General features: G+C 29.2%; 1 protein-coding gene across 2 annotated transcripts; it reads left to right on the plus strand.

Moving 5' to 3' along the window:
* The first annotated feature begins 246 nt into the window (after positions 1–246).
* LOC100883920 (proton-coupled amino acid transporter-like protein pathetic) lies at positions 247–24,382 on the plus strand. 2 transcript variants are annotated; one of them, XM_076533630.1, is made up of 9 exons: positions 247–699; positions 1,507–1,695; positions 1,762–1,854; positions 3,020–3,170; positions 4,628–4,834; positions 7,992–8,437; positions 19,892–20,055; positions 20,363–20,544; positions 24,196–24,382. In XM_076533630.1, exons 3-9 carry the CDS (start codon positions 1,772–1,774, stop codon positions 24,265–24,267), a joined length of 1,305 nt encoding a protein of 434 aa, XP_076389745.1. In that variant the 5' UTR covers positions 247–699; positions 1,507–1,695; positions 1,762–1,771; the 3' UTR covers positions 24,268–24,382. The 2 variants fall into 2 exon arrangements, with proteins under 2 accessions (XP_076389745.1, XP_012141979.1); XM_012286589.2 differs by having other exon boundaries at positions 1,507–1,682.
* The last annotated feature ends 528 nt before the right edge of the window (positions 24,383–24,910 follow it).

Consider the following 24,910-nt stretch of genomic DNA (forward strand, 5'->3'; position numbering starts at 1 on the left):
TCGCCAGAGGGCGCTAAAGCTTATGCGTCGCCATCTGGCGGTAGAAGATGAGAACTAATTAAACTACAGTTTCAAAAGTGTGTAGTTCACCCTGTTCGCCGGAGAGATGGCGCCACTTGTTCTATTTTTTTTTTTATTTAATTAATACTGATTTCATTGACTTAATTTACCATAATATGCATCAAATCGGAGTGCAAGACTACTTAACTTCGAAATGTTTTGTCTTTACCAAACTATTATCAATATTAAACAATTCGAAACTTCGAAACACCGAGCTTCGATACCGACATTTAGTAAATAAGCTCTCTTTTGCGAAAGAACATTGATTGATTCTATATGGGTCTCGACTGCTATGATCATTATCCCAACGAAAAAAGATATCTGTGAGAATAGTTTTTGGTCACACGAAAGAAAACTTTTTGCCATTCTTATGTCATTTTCTATTTTATCGATGAGGTACATTATTCAATATTTTTGCCTGCACCAAAAACTACCCCAAAGTAACTCAGAAAGTATTTCCCTTTAGATATACATTAACACTATTCAATAAAACAGTATTCCTCCAACACTTTACTAACTACAACACTATTGTCAATTTTGTTTTGTTATTTATTTCCAATAATAAAATTGCAACCATCTTCACCCAATATATTTGTATATGTTTCATCAATCTTATTTTCTTTTCCATTTGATAATCTGGTAAGTATTCTAACTTAAAGTAAAACTGAAATTTATGTTATTAAACGATGTCGATGTTTTATTTAAATTTACAGTTCAACTTCAACCATGTCTACACTTCTTGTTTTTCATTACAATTCTTATTTGTTGGTTAACTTAAGGATTAATTGAATGTTACCTAACAATGTTTGTATTAAAGTTCTATTCAAAATGATTCTTTTATAAAGAAATTACAAAATAACTTTTTAGATTTTTTTTACTTCTGAACACTTTTTAAATTTTTGCCACTGAATCTTCACAGTTTATACTATTTACACTAATTGAAAGTAATATTGTCAAGATAATATCTGTCAAGGTCATTGACATCAGGAGGTGGTCTTCAATATTTTTTACAATACTATACATTCAGTAAAAATATATTTTAAATTGTAATTTTCATATATTTTATTTTAAATTGTTATTAAACTGAATCTTGCAAAGGGTTGAGTGAGTGCAAAGGGTTAATTCACCAGTCAACTCTAAAGCGATTTGCATTTCAGATTTCATTTTAAGGAAAACTTAATAACTTACAGTTTTCAAAAATTTATTCAATTTTTACGAATTTCACAAAATATAATATTCAGTTGCACATATAGTATCAAAAGTAATTTACAATAATAAAGAAAAATATTATGAGATATCTCCTAGCTGGTGGTTTTAGTAAAATAGCTTACAATATATCTCATAGCTGACACAAAACAAGTTAAAATAAAGAATTTGTAAAACTCTTTGTCACATTGACACCTTCAATGTTAACAAAGTGTCTAACAGTATTTTATTTCTCTACAGAAATGAAGCACACTTAGATCTGTTTGGGGTCAGGCGATTGTTTTGTGCACGAGGTCTCCCATTGAAATTCAACTGACTTAACCGGTCATCGTTGGAAGTCCGGGTACGAAACTTCCGGATATTTCATTAACGGAAAAAGAAGGGGAAGAGCCTTGCAGAGTTCTAAGGAACTCGTGGTACGGTCGACAAGTGAGGTTAACCGAGCGCCGCTTTCAAGCATTCTTTATTTGCCCCTTCATTCTTTTCAAACGACAGAGCCCCAGAAATGAAGCACGCGGACGATCCGAATCCAGACGATGGTGATGGTTATGATCCTTTTGCGAATCGTCCTCCAGGACCGTTGACATCGTACGAACCCATATTTAGCTCTTTTTTCGTGTTTAGTATTCTGGTAACGATACCAAGTGGTAACAAATTAATTTGCTGTTGCAAAATGTATTTCTTCGATAGAAATGGAATTCGATTACTGTTTTTTTTTCTTCTAAGAAAAGTGGGAAATGCGTGGCGGAAATGTTGATTTTAATCTATTGCTACTTCTTCTTGTTTGATATTTGCTAAGGTTGCTGGTATGAAAGGGGAAGATTGAATTTAATGGGGATGCTTTGGCGGGTATTCATTTACATATGGAAATTATAGTTTAGGGATGATTTTGCGAGCGTATGTGAACTGCAATTATCAAGGCAATTTTAAAGAAGTAGAATTAAATATATACATTGATACAGCAATTTTTTAATGCAATTCTATTGTTAAATGCAGTAAGATAGATTTTGAGATAATTTAACTAGTTTACAAATATTTAATTTGATTAAAAAAATATTTTCGAAAAATGAATGATTTTTTTTATTCTGTTAATGATGTGTTCCAGGATTTAAAAATCTAAAAATCTAAAAATCTAAAAATCTAAAAATCTAAAAATCTAAAAATCTAAAAATCTAAAAATCTAAAAATCTAAAAATCTAAAAATCTAAAAATCTAAAAATCTAAAACTCTACAAGTCCAAAAATCTAAAAATCTAAAAAATTGTAAATCTATAAAACCAGAAATCTAAAAAATTGCAAATCCACAAAACCAAAAATCTAAAAAATTACAAATCCAGAAAACCAAAAATCTAAAAAATTGTAAATCCATGAAATCAAAAATTTAAAAAATTGCGAATCCACAAAACCAAAAATCTAAAATAAAATTTGATTATTAAAAAAATAATAAAGCTTGATCCATAATGTTATTGTTTGAAACGTTTATTGTCAACAGTTCTTAGACTTCGTTCGATGCACCGTCAACAATTCTAATAACATCTAAAAACGCAAAACTTCCATTCTAATCATTTCTTGGTACCTTGCAGTATATCTAAAAATTTTGACAAACTTTGCGAGGCCAGAAACATTAGCAGCATATAACATTATGTGCAAATAAAAGTGAATTCTTTGAACAATAAATCGATAAACTAAAATAAAGAACAAACAGATTGATGAAACAGAGAGATTGATAGACTGATTGGCGAAATTCTTTTTAGAGATTTTGCCGCGTTGATGCATCTATTGAAAGCCGCCATCGGTACCGGAGTACTCTTTATGCCAAATGCATTCAGAAGAAATGGCTTCGTAATGTCAATCATCTGCAGTCTCTGTATGGGTTTCTTGATCATACACACAGTTGTAACGTTGGTAAGTAGTTAAAACTTAAGAGAAAAAGGTAGTCGAGAAAACGAAAGTAGGAATTTTATTAAGGATTCAATGATACGATTGCACAAGTTATACCGGGTGCTTTTTTAATTTGTAATATCTCAAATATTTAGTTGGTTATTTTAGGGATAAATATTAGTTAATATTGGCAATTTCTAAATTTCTAAATTTCCTGATAGAACATTTTTTGGATTTTTGAATTTTTAAATTCTCGAGTTTGTGAATTTTGGTATTCCTAAATTAACAAGTATGAAAGTTTTCGGATTTCTAAATTTCTGAATTTCTACATTTTCATATTTTCGAATTTCAGAATTTCCGATTCCAAATTTCCGAATTTCTAAACGTTCGAGTTTCTATATTTTCCAATTTCTAAACTTTCTAATTCCTAAATTTCCGAGTTTCTTAAATTCCGAATCCTTAAATTTCCAAATTTTCATATTTTCGAATTAGAAAATTTCCGAATTTTTACATTTTCGAATTTCAAAACTTCTAAATTCCTAAGTTTCCGAATTGCTTAAATTATCGAATACCTAAATTTCAAAAATTTCAAGTTTTCAAATTTCAAAATATTCGATACCAAATTTCCGAATTTCTAAATTTCCGAGTTTCTAAATTTTCGAATTTCTAAATTTCCGAGTTTCTAAATTTTCGAATTTCTAAATTACCGAATTTCTTAAATTACCGAATCCCTAAATTTCTAAAATTTCAAAATTTCCGATTCCAAAATTCCGAATTTCCAAACTTCCAAGTTTCTAAATTTTCCAATTTCTAAACTTTCAAATTCCTAAATTTCCGAATTTCTTAAATTACCGAATCCCTAAAATTTAAAAATTTTAAATTTTCAAATTCCTAAAATTCTACATTTCCACATATCTAAATTTCCAAATTTTCAAATCTCCTAAATTTCTCAAACTTCTCAAAGTTTCAAAGTTTCAAAGTTTTCAAATCTTTAAAATTTCTCAAACTTCTCAGTTTTCAAATTTCTTAAATTACACAAACTTTAAAAAATCTCAAAATTCTCAAAATTCTCAAAATTCTCAAAATTCTCAAACTTCTCAAAGTTCTGAAAGTTCTCAAAGTACTCAAGTTTCTCAAATTTCGATACATAGTCAAGTTCGTCCATTTTTAAACTCCTAACCACCCAAATTCCTACTAATAAATAAAACCTAACCTATCCTCACCTCAAAGCATTCAATTCCCCATAATCTTAAAAATCACCAAGTGTTCCCTCATATCAACTTCCCCTTCAACTTCCTCTTCAACTTCCCCAGAACCACACTCGATCATCTACAGTCGAATTAACAAGAACATAAATCATACAATCATTCCAGTAGAAAATCTGAAGAAAATTTCGAGTTTTTCGTTTATTATCGAATGACCGGTTTAAAAGAGCATGTGGCACCTGGAAGCCCATCTAAAAACAAGTTTTCTGGACGCAGGTGCGTTCCGCTCAGCTGTTGTGCAGACGCTATCGCATACCGAAGCTGGACTTCGCGAACACTGTCGAGATGTCTTTTCGGAGTGGTCCAGAAAAGATGCGAAAGTACGGAAGACATTTTGGCATCTTTAGCAACGTTATCGTGTGCTTCGTGCAGATCCAGGCAGCTGTCATCTACATTCTTTATGTCTCTACCTCGTTTCAGCAAGTGAGGAACGAGTCGTAAGGTTTTTTATGTTGTAAGACTGAGACTGTTATGTTAGATTGATTTTATATTAAACGACAATATAGTCCTCAATTCTTCGATTTGAATTTCTTATTATTCAATTTTGATGTTCGAATAAATTCATCATCGAACATAATCATTATACTTTCGATACCTATATTGATCTTTTAAAATTCGTTAGTTTTAGTCTCTTTGGGTATAATAACGTTGATGTCATAATTTATTAACGCATTTGTGGTCAGACAAAAATTTAGAATGAATTTTGTTGTATTTTTGACAAATTTTGAGTATTTAACTATATATTCATTATTATTTAATAGTGAATATTTTCTTTTCATTGTATAATTCATTGAATGTTATGAAGCTTCATTTTGTAGTAACGATAAAATTATTCTAGGAAAATAACTGTTTCTGTTTTCGATTTTCATGTAATTATTACAATTTTTTTTAATATTATTTTTCTTTCATACTTCATGTAATTATTACAATTTTATTTTAACATTATTTTCTTTCATTCTTCATGTAATTATTACAATTTTATTTTAACATCATTTTCTTTCATACTTCATGTGATTATTACAATTTTATTTTAACATTATTTTCTTTCATTCTTCATGTAATTATTACAATTTTCTTTTAATATCATTTTCCTTAATTTTTCATGTGATTATTACAATTTTATTTTAACATCATTTTCTTTCAATCTTCACGAACTCATCATCTCAATTCCGCAAGAATGACATCATTTCATAAATCTGATTATTTTTCAATATTTATATTTACCGACGAAAAAATTAATTATCCTTCGGTGAGATCACTCGGGAATATTAACTACGCGCAAAAAATATAAACGTGTTTCGTACTTTTTTCTTGAAGACTTTCTTTGTAATACTTTTTTGATCGTAAGACACAGCGACTGTTGCGTAACCAGTATTATACAATTTGTGAACAGTTACGAAAGTTGGATAAAGAAGTATTCTCCGATGTTTGATATACATATGAGATTTTACGGATATTTCTTTTCCTCGTCGTTGTGTTTGGTGTATTTTATGACTTGTGTATTTTATTTTGTGGTTCGAGTACTTTATCTTATGATTTATTTATTTTATTTTATAATCTAAACACTTTATTGATTTGTGTATCTTATTTTATAATTTAAGGATTTCATTGGTTTGTGTGTTTTATTTTATAATTCAAGAATTTCATTCCTTCGTGTAGTTTATGCTTCGAGTAGCTTATATCATTCATGTATTTTATTTTGGATATTTTAATTTAATTTCTAATTTTGTTTTATTAAATAGGTGTTGAGTTACATAAAAAAGTATTAGATAATTACAATTTAATTGAATAGAGAAGTTCAGAGAAATTCATTCCTGAAAAGAATAAGAAACATTCAAGCATTTGATTGTGTATTTTATTTTTCTCATGAAATATTCATATCCACTAATTTATTAACAACAATTCTCTCATATTTTCCTTTTAATTTTGCATGAACCATTTTCGCAGTACAAGAACAAAAATGAAATTTCAACAATACTCGAAATTACCTAATAAATATGAAAAACAGAGTTTAACTTCAATTGTTCAAATTATGCGGTACATTTTCATAAATTTACATAACTGTATCTGAAGTAGGCAACTTTTGTCTAAAACGTTTTTCAAACGTTTGCACTTTTCAAAAGTTATAGTGTTATAAATTGTGCATAGGATTCTAACTTGGATACATAAATATTTGTACGTATTACATTTGTTGACCTTGGCAAGGTGTTAATCTTCACAATAAGGTTAACAAAGAAATAACAGTCTGTCTTTCGCATTTCTGCGAAGATGCGAGTGGAGAAAACATGAGAGATCGAATTAGGACTGCGACAATAATACTTAACATACTTACAGCAAACGTTGGCATATTCTTTTTTTAAACGTGGCTAAAAATGAAAGAGAACGAATATTATTGGAAGTAGTACATTACAATCATTTTTTCTATTTTTATTAATAATTCTCACTCGTTTTCTTTGCCTTTTTTCCTCCTTCACATTGTGAAGACTTATTTGTTATTTAGTGTGCTTTAATTCATTCTGAATAACACATTTTTGGTGCTAGAATAGGTTGTGTTAACCTAATTTTCTCAAAAGTAAGGTTAGCTTTAGGTTAATTTTATCAAAAGTTAGGTTAGCTTTAGGTTAATTTTATTAAAAGTTAGGTTAGCTTTAGGTTAACTTTGTCAAAAGTTAGGATAGGTTAGGTTATATTTAAATATAGGTTAACCTAACCTAACTTTTGATAAAGTTAACCTAAAGCTAACCTAACCAAATTAGCTAATAATATTCGTTGCTATAGTTATGATCCACACAGTGTTCAAATCTTGACATAATTACTTTTTTAAACCAGTAAAAAAGATTATAGAAATGATTTATTTAATTTTTACAAAATAAGAAAATTTCTTGGAACAAATATGATTTCTGCTACGAAAACAATTTTTAAAAAAATTCAAAAGCATTCAGTAAGAAATGAATTTTAGTAAAAATCGAGTATAATATTAAGTTTTGAATGAAATTAAATATTTTCTTCCATATCTTCCTTTGATGAAATTTAAAAAAGAAACCATTATAGCATTATTAAATAGTGCATAGACATTGAGTTGTCAATTTAAAACATCACAAAATATCAGTATAAATTAGTAACAAAATTTCCTGCTTTGAATTACGAAACAATCCTTGGCTTTCCTCCACAAAACATATTTTACTTTGATCGATTCGTCGATGCATATCGAAAGGACGTTCTTGTGGTTACACTCTCATTCTTATTCCACTCACAAAATCGGGAATAAATACTGATAAAAGAAAATATCGTACCACGATTTCTCTTTTAGTAAAGTAATTATAAAAATCATTAGAATTTCGAAAGAATCAAAAGCATCATTAACACAAAAATCAAAAGGATCAAAAGAATCATTAACACAAAAATCAAAAGGATCAAAAGAATTATTAACACAAAAATCAAAAGGATCAAAAGAATCATTAACACAAAAATCAAAAGGATCAAAAGAATTATTAACACAAAAATCAAAAGGATCAAAAGAATTATTAACACAAAAATTAAGAGAATTAAAAGAATCATTATCAATTTCATTTGTTTCCAGGTAATCGAGTACTACTCCGGCGTCAGTTTGGACGTACGCGTTTACATATTGGCCGTTTTCCCAATCTTCTTAAGTTTTGGTTTTGTGCCCAACCTGAAGTATTTAGCACCTATTTCCATAATCGGTACTATATTCATATTTACCGGCATCTGTGTGACGTTACATTATTTGCTGACCGATTTCCCTGATCCTGCGAGACTGAAAATGTTCACGAGTGTCGCTACTGTACCCTTATATTGCACCCTCTTCATGTTCGCCATGCATAATGTGACGTTGTGTATGCCTCTGGAGAACTCGATGAAGAATCCTGGGCATCTACCTCGTCTGATAGTGTACAACATGTTATTCACCATGTGCTTGAATACGACGTTTGGATTCCTTGGTTATAACAAATACATGGATAAAACTTGTGACACGGTGATCAAGAATCTGCCGATGGATCATCCGTTAGTCTTGAATTTATAATTTTTTAAATATTTACTGTATGATTTAACTCTCTGTACTCGAGAGATGACTCTCAGTCACCATTTTATTTCATACAATAATTTGAGATAAGCATTTTTTAACTGATTCTATAATATGACACGTGTGATGTATAAACATAGTGAAATAAACAATAGTGGAATTTATTAGTAAAAAACATAATAACCTCAAGAAAATTCATTTAACTTTTTAATTAAGTTTTAAAATTGCTGTTTGCAAACAGTCAAATTACCTTCGAGTGCAAAGGGTTAATTTCGGATGAGTCAGCTGGTTGCTGAAATATTGAGGGATTTTGAAATAATATTGGTTTTAATATTAATTTTAATTTTACAATATTAATTTTGACATAATATTCATTGATTGAATGTAACATAAGGAGACGTTTGACAGACACATTTTGGGTCAATTTCGTACTCAGGGATTCTTGATTACGAGAATTATAATTGGACTTACAAGTTTAGTTAAAAGTTGCAAGATCAAATTTCCAAATATTTGACTTCAAAATTTCTAAATTTCTTAATTAGCGAATTTCAGGAATTTTTAAATTCTGAAATTTTTAGTTGAACTTATGTTAGTAAAGGTATCAGTAACCTAACCTAACTTATTTGTTACTGATGATATTATTGACTTACAGAAATATTATATAACATATAAAAATATAATATAATACTTCACTCAATTTGCAAACTTATATTAGCAAACTTCAAGTTCCATGAATTTTTCAATTCTAAAATTTTCAGTAGTCTAAATTTCTGACTTAGCAAAGATATTACTAACCTAACCTAATTTCGTAAAGATATTACTGACGTAACCTAACCTAACTTAGTAATGATATCACTGACTTACAGAAATATTATATAACTTATAAAAATATAATATAGTACTTCATTTAATTTGCAAACTTATATTAACAAACTTCAAGTTCCATGAATTTTTCAATTCTAAAATTTTCAGTAGTCTAAATTTCTGACTTAGCAAAGATATTACTAACCTAACCTAATTTCGTAAAGATATTATTAACTGAACCTAACCTAACTTAGTAATGATATCACTGACTCAAAAATATCTCATAACCCATAAAAAATTAATATAATATTTCATTCTATTTGCAAATATTTACCCATCCTTTTTTTACGAAGATTGGTATTCATTTCTGGGTTGTAAAAGGTGATTCACATCACCGAATGACGTTGATTTGTGAATCAAAAGTTTTCATGAGGAAATTCATGAATAAACAATCCGTGTCGTCAAAGAGATACTTGGAAATACAGGATGCAACAGAATAATTTCTTAGAATTTGAAGGTTATAAAAAAGTTCAATGTGCACACGCAAACTCCTTATTTTATGGGTATAAACATACTGACAGAAGGAAATAGTATTTTGTTTCGTTATAGCTTTGGAATTTAGGCACTTTGGGTTTTTATGACTTTGCTACTTTAGAACTTTGAGAAACAAAGTTTTGAAATTTTTGGTTAGGGTAGAATTTTGGTACTTTGGTTCTTCAAGACTTTGTTACTTTAAAACTTTTTAATTTTGATGATTGGAGATTTTGAAATTTTACGCTTTGAACATTTTTGAATTTTGGGTCTTCAGGACTTTGTTACTTTGCTGTTTTGAAATTTTAAAGTAACATTAAATTTGTAATATGCTGTTTTGAAATTGCGAAATTTTGAAGATTCAAGATTTACATTTTGGAAATTTTGGAACTTTAAGATTTTGTGGCTTTGAAATTTTAACACTGTAAGTGTCTTTTTTGCTACCCTAAAATTTATAAACTTTGAGAAGTTGAGACTGAAATTTCATAATTTTGGAACTTTGGAACCTTGTGATTCTAAAAATTCACAGTTGTTGAACATATTATGCATCTTCAAATTTTGAAATTTTGTATGATCAGAACTTTACTACCTTTAAATTATAAAACATGAAAAACTTCAAACTTAAAAATTTTTAAATATAGAAACATCTGAATCTTGGCTTTCAAAACTCAAAATATTGGAACATACAAATCTTGAGCCTCTCAAATTTCATATTATTGATTAAGCATTAATTTCATAGTATTTCACAATATTATTTAGATATTCTTTCTACATCAAAACATTGGAATTTTTTGAATAACTATTTAGTAAAAGAAAATAATCCGTAAGTGTATCTATTGATTAAAATTTGGGAATCCCTATCTGAAGTACCTCGATTCTAATAATATAATCCATTAAAATAACCCGTCTCAATCGGATAGATAGCGTTAGTGCTACCTCTATCAGATCGATGATACAGTAATTAAAAAAGCATCGGTTAATATCCTTTAGTGATCGATAAGCTTCGAGTGCGCGATTCGTTGAACGGAAACGATAATTGTAAGAAACTGTTTACTTTTGCGTACTTTAACATTGCGAGCCACATCTATCACAGATAACGAATGGTTTGTATAAAATTGTTATCGTGGTTAACTGGACAGGGGATTTGGAAAAGATTCCATTAGCTGACACTAGACGCGATTTATTTCTTTGTGTATCATGGACTTTGTATCTTTCTTTACTCGGAATGATTTTTCATTGAATCGGACTGCTTCATGGTCAAATATTTTACGATATTGTTCGAACATTGCGAGAGATTACGCGATGAATATAAAACGCTGGAAAACGTGCGAGTCTCGAGATTCGTGCATTTGTTGAAATAATCGCTGAGATATGCAGAGAATTTTGTTAGATAAGTGCGTTCCTGGTTGAGACAAAATTGTTATTAATAATTGGTAACATTGTTGGGTGAAGTTTGGAAAGACGCAATCATTAGGTTGAAGGTGAAATTTTAATAAAGATTTGATAATAAGAGAAAGTCCCTAGAAAGACTTTTGGCGACTATGTCTCGTTTGCACCCAACACTACTTAAAATTGATTACAGTCTTTAATAAATATATCTGAAAATATTAAAGATAGAGAAAAAAGTTTCAAATAAGAAATGAAGCTCATTAAAAGCTCTATAAAAAAGGTTATATAGATTTTTGTCGTAAACCTATTATTTCGAATGTTACGACCTAAATAACTCAACGTGAGTCAAATTGGGGTTTTTATTAAATATCTCCGAAACTATTAATTTTAGAAGAAAAAGTTTCAAGTAAAAGATGAAGCTCTTAAAGAGTTCTAAAAACAATGTTCTATACATTTTTTACGTAAACCTATTATTTTGGTTATAACGAAGAGAAAGTCATTTCTTCATCTTACGAAAGTTTTCATTAAATGTCTCTAAAAAATACAAGTTCATATACACATACAAACTCATTCAATTGTTTGTTCATTATTCCTAAAATGATAAAGTGTTACAAATAGAAGTGCAGTGATTTACTGATCTCCTTGATTCGAAGAATGATTAGTGACGAAAAAATCCTGAAGAATTTTTCAAATGTTATATCAGCATAACACTCTCTAAAAATGATGTAACATAACTATTAAAAACAATAACAATAGATGATCTAATCTCTATACAAAATGATGATAGGTGTTGTAGACAGAGATAATAACCGTTCTATTTAATGATATAATAGGTTTTAATTCTATTGGTTATTGATTTATCGCATGAGCCATAGATTTGAAAATTTTTAATGAACTTATGTAAGATAAAGGAGCTTCAATAATCATTTACGGATAATAGCAGTTGATGATCCTGTATTACAGGAAATTATTACAAAATGAGCTTGAATTTAAAAAAGAGAATTTTTAGTTCTTTTTAGTAATTGAATGCATGAGATTCTTTATTGGTAGAGTGTTGATAGGAAGTTATTTATTATGGATTGTAGGATAAGGGAAAATTGTTTGGAATGTGTGGAATATTTCACATATGAGATTTTGACATGTGTAAATTTTTACTTCTGGGAATTCGATGGATATTTTAATTCTAAATTGTCAATTTCAAAGTTTTCGAATTTTCAATTTGCCTATTTCCAAGTTTTCGAATTTCCAAATTACTAATTTAAAAGTTTTCGATTTTTCAAATTGCCAATTTTAAAGTTTTCGAATTTCCAAATTGCCCATTTCCAAGTTTTCGAATTTCCAAATTACCAATTTAAAAGTTTTCGAATTTCCAAATTGCCAATTTTAAAGTTTTCGAATTTCCAAATTGCCCATTTCCAAGTTTTCGAATTTCCAAATTACCAATTTAAAAGTTTTCGAATTTCCAAATTACCAATTTAAAAGTTTTCGAATTTCCAAATTGTCCATTTCCAAGTTTTCGAATTTCCAAATTACCAATTTAAAAGTTTTCGAATTTCCAAATTACCAATTTAAAAGTTTTCGAATTTCCAAATTGTCCATTTCCAAGTTTTCGAATTTCCAAATTACCAATTTAAAAGTTTCGAATTTTCAAATTGCCCATTTCCAAGTGTTTGAATTTCCAAATTACCAAATGAAAAATTTTTGAATTTTCAAACTGCAACTTTCAAAATTCCCCAATTTTCAAATTGCCAATTAAAGTCTTGGGGTTTTTGAATTACATATTTTTCAATTTCATTTTTTCAATCATTTCACTGATTTTTAATATCATTTCTCAATCAATACTTGAAACGTGCAGAAATGAGAATAACATATGTGATTATATTTTAATATATGTATTCACATGTATATAACATCTGTATATATGTATTGTACTTTACAATATATTATATATTTTACATTAGACATTGTAATTTATAATATATTACTCCTACCCGTTAATTTACATATTATAATCTATAAAATACCAAATTAATATAATTTTCACTTCGACTTCATTTTCCCCAACTTCCTAACCTAACCTTCATTTCCCACAATAAATATGATTGAAAAAGTGAAATTGAAAAATATTTAATTCGAAAGTTCTAAGACTTTAAAATTGGTAATTTGAAAATTGGGTAATTTCGAATGTTGCTGTTTGAAAAATAAAAAATTTTGCATTTGGTAATTTGGAAATTCAAAAACTTGGAAAGGGGCAATTTGGAAATTCGAAAACTTTGAAATTGGCAATTTGGAAATTCGAAAACTTTAAAATTGGCAATTTGAAAAAACGAAAACTATGAAATTAGTAATTTGGAAATTCGAAAACTTGGAAATAGGCAAATTGAAAATTCTGAAACTTTGAAATTGGCAATTTGAAAATTCGAAAACTTTGAAATTGACAATTTAGTCTCCAAAATTATCCCACCTGTAAAAAAGTAAACTCTCATCTTAATGAAACGTGTTTACCCACAAATAATTGTCCTGCAATCACATCTGTTTACATGGTCGTAAAATAACACAATAAAGATGGCCTCAAATCCGTGGCCTACACGGTCTTTTATGGAAACGTATCTTATCGACGTCGAGCGTAATCATCGAATCGCATATTCAGACACGACGTCATATTGTATAAGCTACCTTGTAATTCTTACTTTAATCGAATCGAGATAATACGATTAAAATCGTCAAGACCGATTTGTGTAATCGTCGATCGGAGATTAAGGAATTTAATGACGATTACACTCAGCCCGTTTCTATATATTTCTGACAAAAGTTCAGATCATGAACGATTTCTGTGATCCGTTACACAAAGACAAATTAATTATTTTTACCGTATCAATTACGATTTACAATTTTTTACTGTCGATCGATAGATACACAGAAGTCGATTACTGGGAATCGAGCGATTATTCAAGAAACATTACTGTAATTTTCCATTTAAGATTGAATAATATTTTTTCTTTTGATTTAATTTAGTTCTTTCATTTGATATTTTTAGTTAAAGAATGTGTTAATATTTTTGTTTTGATGTAATGTACTGGGATATTTAAAATCATGTAAATATCTCCGGTTTTAATAATTGCAAAATGGCAGACGACAATGTTGTTTTATTTTGAAGGAAATTTTCAAAGGATGGAAACAAGAAAAATTTTTACGAGGTTTTTCTTTAAATTTTCAGGTCATTGTCATTTTTTAAATGGAAGTGTCTTCGTTATTGTTATGAAAAATCTTTGAAAATGTTTTTCTTTTCACAGGAAGATTTTGTTTTATTTTATTTTTAATAAGCAATTCGTGTTCGTAAATTATAATTCATAAAAATGTCAATTTATGGGAGTGCTATTAATGTACTGTATAATAAATATTTTTTTTATTTGCAAGATTTGATTCTTCATAAACCTAACCTAACATAGCAAAGTTTAGTGAGTAACAAATGAATGTAAATATTATTTTTGTATTTGAATATATGTGTTGGTGATTAATTTCTGGATTTGTAATAGTTAATATATAAATAATTAAAATGATACATTAATTATAAAAATAAAAGATAGTAAAAATACATAAACTCTTAAAAAGTATCACATGCATACACATCTTAATTTTTATAAAAAATTTTAATTATTATAAAAAGTATCGTACATAAACAAATATCCATTGTCAAAAACACCGTACATTAAGATTATAATCTAGAATAATATCTAGAAGAATATCTGCAAGAAAAGTTCGAAATAAATTCTCAACTACTTATTTTAATTACTATATTAAACTTTATCACGAAGTTGCGTTAATTGGATCTTTATCATCTATCGATTATCTATGATCTATGAGCTAACGTTAGTCTAAAAAAAAATGGTAAGATCTGAAATAGTGATTTAAATTAATCTGAGTTTATCATATCACTAGTAATCTTTGCGCAAGTGAAATAGTATGTATCTGAATTAAAAATCGTTATTACAAAGTTTCTTCAAATAATTCAAGATTTATTATATTTTTGTACTGCTGGAATATTTTTGAAGATAATGTGTTTTAATTTATTTTGTGTTGTTTAAAAAATCTACCAAATATTTAATATTATTTAAGTTTTGCTGATTATTGCAATATCATTGATTATTATTAATAATGTAACTATTATTATAATTTATATTGAAAGAATGTCTTTTGTTCAGATACTGAAACTTACAACTTGTTAGGTTAACTTCATATGCAATGACAAGTATTATATTAATATATCATGTTTTCTTTTTAAATTCTTACTCAAGTTTGTATATAAATTCCTATCTTCATATTTTACATTAAAATAGAATCAGTGACCTCAAACTCTCTCATCAAGAGATTCATAAAATTTAATTAGAATCGTTCTTTTTCGACCATAACCTCTATTCTTTCACCCTGTTCAAAAATCTCATTCAGATTTGATTTTGATGTTCACACTCATTTTAATTTTCATACAAATTCCATATGAAAACATATGTGACATATTCTAACAAACCAAATTTGCAAAACATAGTACAACTATAAAATTACAAAACTGCATCTAAAAATTGCACTAGTGTTCTCTTCTCTTATACCGCCATTTTAACGTACCTCCCTCATTTCGTATATTAAACCAATGTTACATGTTACATATTCTTCACACATATACCTCGCCATACCTCGACACACACAGTCCAAAACTGAACTTCGTATCAATTGAAAAAATAAAAACTGCTGCACATTCCTGAAGGTGCATTTCTGAACCTTGCGACACCTCGACAAATTGTATCGATTTACTCGTCATCGGATCGTCCAATTTATCTGGAATGTAGGCCGAGTACATGCGACCCTCGAGAGCCACAGTATCACTATTTACACGTGCTCGACAGTAATCGTTATCGTGTAAACCTCCTTATCTATCTATGTTCCATTATTTGTATACAGGCACGTGTGCATGCGCTACATTCCATTGTACGTTTTATACCTTTGGTTAATTGGATTTGATTGTTTTCCGCATTAGCGCCTGACGATGATGAATCGACTTGGATCGGAATGGACGTTTATAGAACGGCGAACCTAGTTAGGGAAGTTTTCCTTGGGAAAAAATATGGCGGACGAGGAGAAAGACTCTCATTCGTCGATTTTTAAGGATTCTGTGAAGGTTTGATTGCTTCTGTATAAGTAGAGAATGGGAACCTGGAGATTTGGGGGTGTAGGAAGTTTGAGACAGATGTTTGAAGACCTTAGGGGTTGGTGTGGGGAAAATATTGAAATTAGAGAAAAAAGTTTGAAACAAAAAATGTAGTTCATGGAAAGCTCTATAAATAAGATTCTATACATTTTTGACGTAAACCTATTAGTTTCGCTGTTATAACCAAAAATGACTCGATGAGGATCAAACTGATGATAAAGCTTCATTTGTTCTCCAGTTCCTCTCAAAGTTTTTACAGTCTTTACTAAATATATCCGAAAATATTGAAGTTAGAGAAAAAAGTTTCAAACAAAAAATGAAGCTTAATAAAAGTTCTATAAGGAAGGTTATATACATTTTTGTCGTAAACATATTATTTCGGATGTTATGACATAAATAACTCAACGTGGGTCATATTGGAGTTTTTATTAAATATCTTCGGAAATATTGATTTAAGAAGAAAAAGTTTCAAATGAAAGATGAAGCTCTTGCAGAGTTCTATAAACAATGATCTATACATTTTTTACGTAAACTTATTATTTTAGCTATTATGAATTATAATAACTCGATGAGGGTCAAACTGATGATAAAGCCTCGTCTGCTCCACAACCCTACATAGTGCCATATAACGAGTACAATAGTTTTACTAGCACAAATGATAATATCATGTACAAGGTCATTTTATCATTATATGATAATATTATACAAGGTCATTCAAATATACTTTTACAGAAAATACTACAAGTTCAAATGTGTGTAATGTTTTTATGCAGTCGATATCGTTGTATTATACACACAGTTGAAACTCCTTCGTAACAGTATTACAGACATAGCAATTAAAAAGTGGATTAATCTAAGGAGCAATTAGAAACATTCTATTAATACGTTGAGTGTCATATTATCACTCATCTAAGCTTAAGAATTCAGTCAATTAGTAACTTTATTTCTAATCAATTATATGACAAAATTTTTAACTTGCAAACAGTAATCGTTGAGAATAAGTGTGTTGAGAATAAATGTTCAGTGATTTTGATATGTGATATCAAGGACAGGGTTCTAAGTAAATGATTGACCAGATATTCGCAAAAAATTGTAATTTTTACCTTAATATCAGTGTTACTTTTCAAGTATAATCCATTTTCTAATATAAAATGTGAAATTTGAATGGTATTTCGATTGATTGGTTGCAGGGTTAAAGTATGTGAAAATACGTGCTGAAAATAAATATAAAAATAATTGCTATAATTTAGGTTAATAATACTTATGATCTAAGTACTATAATTTAATTTAATAATTAAACTATTAATACTTATAGTCTTATAATTTCTACCTTTGAGACATACAAAATTATTGAAAGTAAAAATTAGACTTAAAATTGAATTTATTAGAAGGGTGTGGGAAATAAAGTAGCAAACGTTTACAGTTCCGAAACAAAATAGATAAAGTTTCAAAAAAGATAAAATTTGAACAACATCGGTATAACAATTGATAATTTACTGTCGTCAGTAAAGCGTAGGGTAAATGTTTGCAAAAATTCGTAAATTTGTACTTCATATCTCCATGTAATCATAGATCAATCATTATCGATCAAAGGATTAATAATATGCCGCTAATTAATAATCGTTGTCAATAGAGGTAAGTAATAAGCTTCCGTCCGATAAGATACTAAGACAACTGTTTCTCATTTCAACCTTTTACATTTATGTAACTTAAATTGGCTATGTGGGAATTAGGATATGTGGAATTGGGGAATGTGGGAATTGGGATATGTGGAAAGTGTGATATGTGGGAATTTGGATATGTGGAAAGTGGGATATGTGGGAATTGGGGAATATGGGAATTGGGGAATGTGGAAATTGGGGAATGTGGAAATTGGGGAATATGGGAATTGGGGAATATGGGAATTGGGGAATGTAGGAATTGGGATATGTGGAAAGTGGGATATGTGGGAATTGGGGAATGTGGGAATTGGGATATGTGGAAAGTGGGATATGTGGGAATTGGGGAATGTGGGAATTGGAGAATGTGGGAATTGGGAAATGTGGGAGTTGGAGAATGTGGGAATTGGAGAATATGGGAATTGGAGAATGTGGAAATTGGGGAATATGGGAATTGGGGAATATGAGAATTGGGGAATGTGGAAATTGGGGAATATGAGAATTGGGGAATATGGGAATTAGGGAATGTGGGAATTGAGGAAATGTGGGAATCGAGGAATATGGGAATTGAGGAATGTGGGAATTGGGAAATGTGGGAATTGGGGAATATGGGAATTCCAACGGAAGTCTTTCGTTCGTAATTTCTAAATAGGTACATATGTGATTAATAAACAATTAAAAACACAAAAAATTAAGTGTCGTATTTGATGCAAAACACCTTCACTGTTCACACGAACCAAACAAATTTTTTATCTTTTATACACTTTATTTTTACAGTTGTGCTAAAATGATGGTGCTAATATCTGTCTCGCCTCTGTTTTTTAATTCTCTGAAATAAATTATACCTTAAAAAATACATTTAGAAATAACACTGGTAAAGTGATTCATTGACAAGAATTTTATTGAGAAACGATTAATCTATGCCATGATATTTATAAATTCCTCCTTTGTCACGAACGAAGCTTCGAGGTTATACGCCATTGAGAAATGTTTAGTATATTGCAGCTCCTAATGCCTTGCTTAAAGGTCTTACTGTAGTCATAAATTACATCTCTTTTAGTATTGAACTTATTCTGTATAAACATTGAATTGCAAAATTTTGAAAAATCATTGAAATCGACTTTGAAGAAATATTGAAAACATTTTCTTATTCTGGAAAAACATTGACTTGTTTCACAAGTTTTTAATATATTGATTAAACATCTCATTGTATCCATGTTTATAAATTATATCTTTTTTCAGTGTTGAACTTATTCTGCAAAAACACTGAATTGCAAAATTTTGAAAAGTCATTGAGATCGAATTTGGAAAAACATTTTCTTATGCTAGACAAACATTGACTTTCAAACTTGTATAGGCAAATAACGAATAAAACAGAGAAAGACTAATCTAATAATTTAATAATTCAATCGATAATTATATTAATAACCTGAAGTTCCAAAAAGAGCTTAAATTTGAAAATAAATTGAATTTAATCTACTAAAGAATATTAGGGTATGTGGAATTGGCATATGTGGAATTGGGATATATGGGAATTGAGATATATGGAATTGGGATATGTGGAATGGGCATATGTGAAATTGGGGACTGTGGGAATTAGGGTATGTGGAATGGGCATATGTGGAATTGGGATATATGGGAATTGAGATATATGGAATTGGGATATGTGGAATGGGCGTATGTGAAATTGGGGACTGTGGGAATTAGGGTATGTGGAATTGGCATATGTGGAATTGGGATATATGGGAATTGAGATATATGGAATTGGGATATGTGGGAATTAACAAAAATGAGTAATATCAAAGAACACGAACAATAACAAATATAAAAGATACATTTAATTATTGTTACAGGCTTGCCCAATTTATTAAAATAACTATTTCCCTGTCCGTGATATGCACGTTTGGAATAGGATTCTATGTAACATTTTCCATACTATGGCCGATGCTCCAAATGAGATATGAAGAATATAAGTACGCCAGTCACTTATTTCGTTTGATTGCAGTATCACTATTCTGTAAGTAAAAATTAATTATACCCCAACAACAAAATACAATCATATTTTCCTATGTCTTCAATCACATTGACATTTATTTCAATCTTAATTAAACATTTAAAATTTTTACAAAACTTCTATTTGTTTGCTTTTTATCAATTTTTTATTTATTTGCAAAATGTGTGAAGTCTTGAATATTTAATGAAGAGAATTTTAATTTTAGAGAAAGAATTTTAATCTTACACTTAAGATTTTCATAAGTTAATTATTTATTAAAATAATGAAAATGATTTTATATTTTGTATGTTGTTTCCTTTGTTGGTTTTAGTTCTTGTTGCCATCTCAGTCCCTCAAATGGTTCCTTTGCTAGGATTACTTACAGCTTTCAGCATAACTACGATTATGCTACTGATTCCTATATTGACGGAGACGATGACAAAATGGCAGACAGCGTCGCGGTTTCTTTTAGCGAAGAACGCCGGTATTTCTATCGTTTGGATAACTTTGTTGGTGAGTCTCAAACGGAATTGTATAATGGATTCATTAGGTAGATTATATACACTCCGTTTTTACTTTACGTAATTATTAAAATTGCTCTATGCAATTTGAAATTTAAATATTAACTAGAATAAATATGCAGTTTGAAATTTAAATATTAACTTCCCACATACCCAAATTCCACATTCCCCAATTCCACATTCCCAAATTCCACATTCCACAATTCTACATTCCCCAATTCCACATTTTCCAATTCCACATTCCCCGATTCTACATTCCCAAATTCCACATTCCCCAATTCCACATTCTCGAATTCCACATTCCCCAATTCCACATATGCCAATTCCACAGACCCTAATTCCCACAGTCCCCAATTTCACATATGCCCATTCCACATATCCCAATTCCATATATCTCAATTCCCATATGTCCCAATTCCACATATGCCAATTCCACATACCCTAATTCCTACAGTCCCCAATTTCACATATGCCCATTCCACATATCCCAATTCCATATATCTCAATTCCCATATATCCCAATTCCACATATGCCAATTCCACATATCCTAATTCCCACGGTCCCCAATTTCACATATGTCTATTCCACATATCCCAATTACATATATCTCAATTCCCATATATCCCAATTCCACGTATCCCAATTCCCACATATCACAATTCCACGTATCCCAATTCCCACATATCCCAATTCTTAATATTTATCTACATTAAGAAATAATATAATATTTATATTATTAATATCTATTTATATTAAGAAGTAAATATTGAGTAATATTAATATCACAAATTTATATTTAAATATTGTGAAATACAAACACTCATTATTTGGCAAATTAATTCGAAAATAATTGTGCTGGATGGATATTTGAAATCGAAGACTGATAAACTCGTTATAATCAAACCGACCCTTGAGAAGTTCAATTATAATGAAAGCAAAGATTGTTAACTTCAATATCTAGAAATCGGAAATTGCGAAATTCAATATATTAAAATAAATTAATTGTTAAACTCAGTATCATGAAATCAAAGATTGTTAAATTTAATATGAGAAAATTAAAGATTAATAACTTCAATATGTTGAAATGAAAGGCTTGATAAATTCTATCAAATACTTTAAAATCCAAGGTTATAAAATTTCTATATATTTTCACTCTAAAAAAAAAATATTAAAAATTTCTAAAATAAAAGAAGTTTTCTATAGAAAGATATATTCAGTTCTAAAAGTGTTTAAAGTTTGAGGAAGATCAAGTACATTACGCAAGAAAAATTAATCAATTCCCACTGATTTATCGATCAAGGAAAAATGTAGATATAAGATTTTCATTTTTCTCCTTTTCACTTAATGTCGAAACGCAGTTGCATCATTTTACTTGAAAATGTGGTGCAGTAAAGTTTTACGTTTCGTCATTCGATCGTTTATCAGTAGTCTGTTTTATTTTTCATGCTGATGCAAATTAAGCAAAGATATCGTCTACCATTGGCGTAACTGCAGTTGGGGATTTTAGTGGACATAGGCCTGCATATATGGGATATGTGCAATATAGGAGAATTATCTACCCGCAAGGAGAATTGTCACATACCCCAATTCCCATATTCCCCAATTCCACATTCTCCAATTCCCACATTCTCCAATTCCAACATTCCCCAATTCCACATTCTCCAATTCCCATATTCCCCAATTCTGACATATCCCAATTCCCACATATCCCAATTCCCACATTCCCTAATTCCCACATATTCCACTTTCCACATATCCCAATTCCACATATTCTAATTTCCGCATTCCCCAATTCCACATATCCTAATTCCACATACCCCAATTCCCACATTCCCCAATTTCACATATGCCTATTCCACATATCCCAATTCCACATATTTCAATTCCCACATATGTCAATTCCAACATATGCCAATTCCCACATATCCCAATTCCCACATATCCAAATTCCCAAATATCCAAATTCCCAAATATCCAAATTCCCAAATATCCAAATTCCCAAATATCCAAATTCCCAAATATCCAAATTCCCAAATATCCAAATTCCCAAATATCCAAATTCCCAAATATACAAATTCTCAAATTTGCCAATTGCCACATATCCCAATTCCCACGTATTCCAATTTCCACATATCTCAATTCCCACATATCCAAATTCCCAAATCTGCCAATTGCCAAATCTCCAACCTTCTAAACTTCTAAATTTCTCAAATCCCCCATTCTCAAAATTCCCAACTTTCCAAAAGTCCCTTAGCTGCACCTAATCCAGTACGTCGATACAGTCAATAAAACCAACGCTACTTATCTCACCCTGACCACCACTTCTATTACAGTTATGCCAATGCCCCGAACACGCTGTATTACACGCAATAAAGCATGTTACATGTTGCTGAATTGCTTGTTTCTGCGAAGGGATTATAAACCGTAATGTGAAACGTGATCTGTAATTTAGCTTTGCGTAAAATCGGACGAAGTTTCAAGCTAGTGCATACACGAGAACTACTTCAATATCGATTTCGCTCAAACATTTCGTCATCTGATCATTGTTCTGCTCGATTTGCTGTTATTTTCTTACAAAGCATTGTAAATATTTGTTCTGCTCTCGATTATGGTTGAAATAAAAGGAGTACAAAGCTGAGAGACTAGGTAATTGCTGGAAAGATTTTTCATAAGAAAGAAATATAATAAAATTGAAATAAATTGTGCATTTTCTATTTTGCTGTTAGTAATTGTTTAAAATATTGTTTAAAATATTTTTGCTGGTATAATCAAGGAAATTTGAATGTAAAAATTGTTTTAAAGTTGAGAACTAAGGGAAGAAGATTTGTCTGAAAGATTTATCTAATTTCATTTTTATTTAACATCATTATGTAGAAAATGAATTTAAGTTGTACTTGAAATGCATTTAAATTATACATTAAATTGTATTCAAAATTGCATTTAAGTTATATATAAAATTGCATTTAAAGTTGCACTTAAATTACATATAAAATAATAATCGAAACAGCACTTGAAATACATGTATATACAAAATAATATTCAAAATTGCACTGAAATTATATATAAACTTGTATTGAAAAATTTCACTTAAATTACATATAACATGGCATTTAAAATTCACATAAAATTCCATATAAATTGCACTGAAATTATACATAAACTTGCATTGAAAAATTTCACTTCAACTACATATAAAATTACATTTAAAATTTATATAAAATTCCATACCAATTGCACTTAAATTGTACAAAAAATTTTTAACTATTTTAATATTTATTTTTAACAATATCTCCTCGAAATATTTCTACCCAACTCTAATAGAGCAATTTCCAGGTGTTTACAAATCGCTCACCGTGTAATAATATTTCAAATACTTAAGTGGTCTGTAAAGTCAAATGAGATATGGAAAGCAGTAACTCATGTTTATTCCGTTGCATCGAAACGTGAAGGCCATCTTCAGTTTTTCAAATAGAACAACAAATATTTCTTGCTTAAATTCGACACATTATCAACTGTTGCAGCAAAGTGTTACAACGAATTTAATATTAAGACACTAAAATATTAAGTGAAAAAATTATCTACATTTTAGTTTAATTTATGATTGTTTTTCTTTTGAATGTTTCTTTTTTTAATGTCTAACAGATCTTTGGAGCGATCGAAAGTATGCGGACCATCATCAGGGAATACGGCAGCGTGAAAGAGGAAGGATGCTGATTAAAGAAACACCTTTTCCAGATGCATTTTCTGAAATTAACGCAATTCGTATTTTATAGGGATCTTTGAAATATATTTTGTACTATAATTTATGAATAAATTTTTTCTTATTTTTCTCTGCTCTTTCATTTTTTGTAATTGTGGAAATTATTGACAGAAAGCTTAAACAAAACAAGAAGTACTGATTATGAGAATATAAATAATTTTATAATCATAAATTATAAATAAATTATAGATAATAATTTTACAATCATAAATTAATAAATTATGGAAGGAACAAACATTGAAAAATATATGATTTTATAAAACAATTTTATTAAATTATAAAAATAGAACAGAAAATTATTGTGTCATTTAATAAGAAAATAAACATAAATTAATACGAAAATATTTAAGTTTCATTGAAAAGAATATTGATAACTTGACTGAGGGACTAAGAAAGAAGATTATATGTAAAATTTATTTAATGAAATGTAAAAAGAAACAATTTTATGCCATGAAAAGTTTCATACAAAGTCAGAAATTTTTACCTTTTGTTTCGTTTGCATGTTTATCAAACGCAGGAAAGAATGCAGCGATACAGTTATGTTTTTCTGTTCGCGGTAATGGATTTTTGCAAGTTAATGAAATTAATTGCAACAGC

This window comes from Megachile rotundata, chromosome 7 (assembly GCF_050947335.1).
Source record: "Megachile rotundata isolate GNS110a chromosome 7, iyMegRotu1, whole genome shotgun sequence".
Lineage (NCBI taxonomy): Eukaryota > Metazoa > Arthropoda > Insecta > Hymenoptera > Megachilidae > Megachile > Megachile rotundata.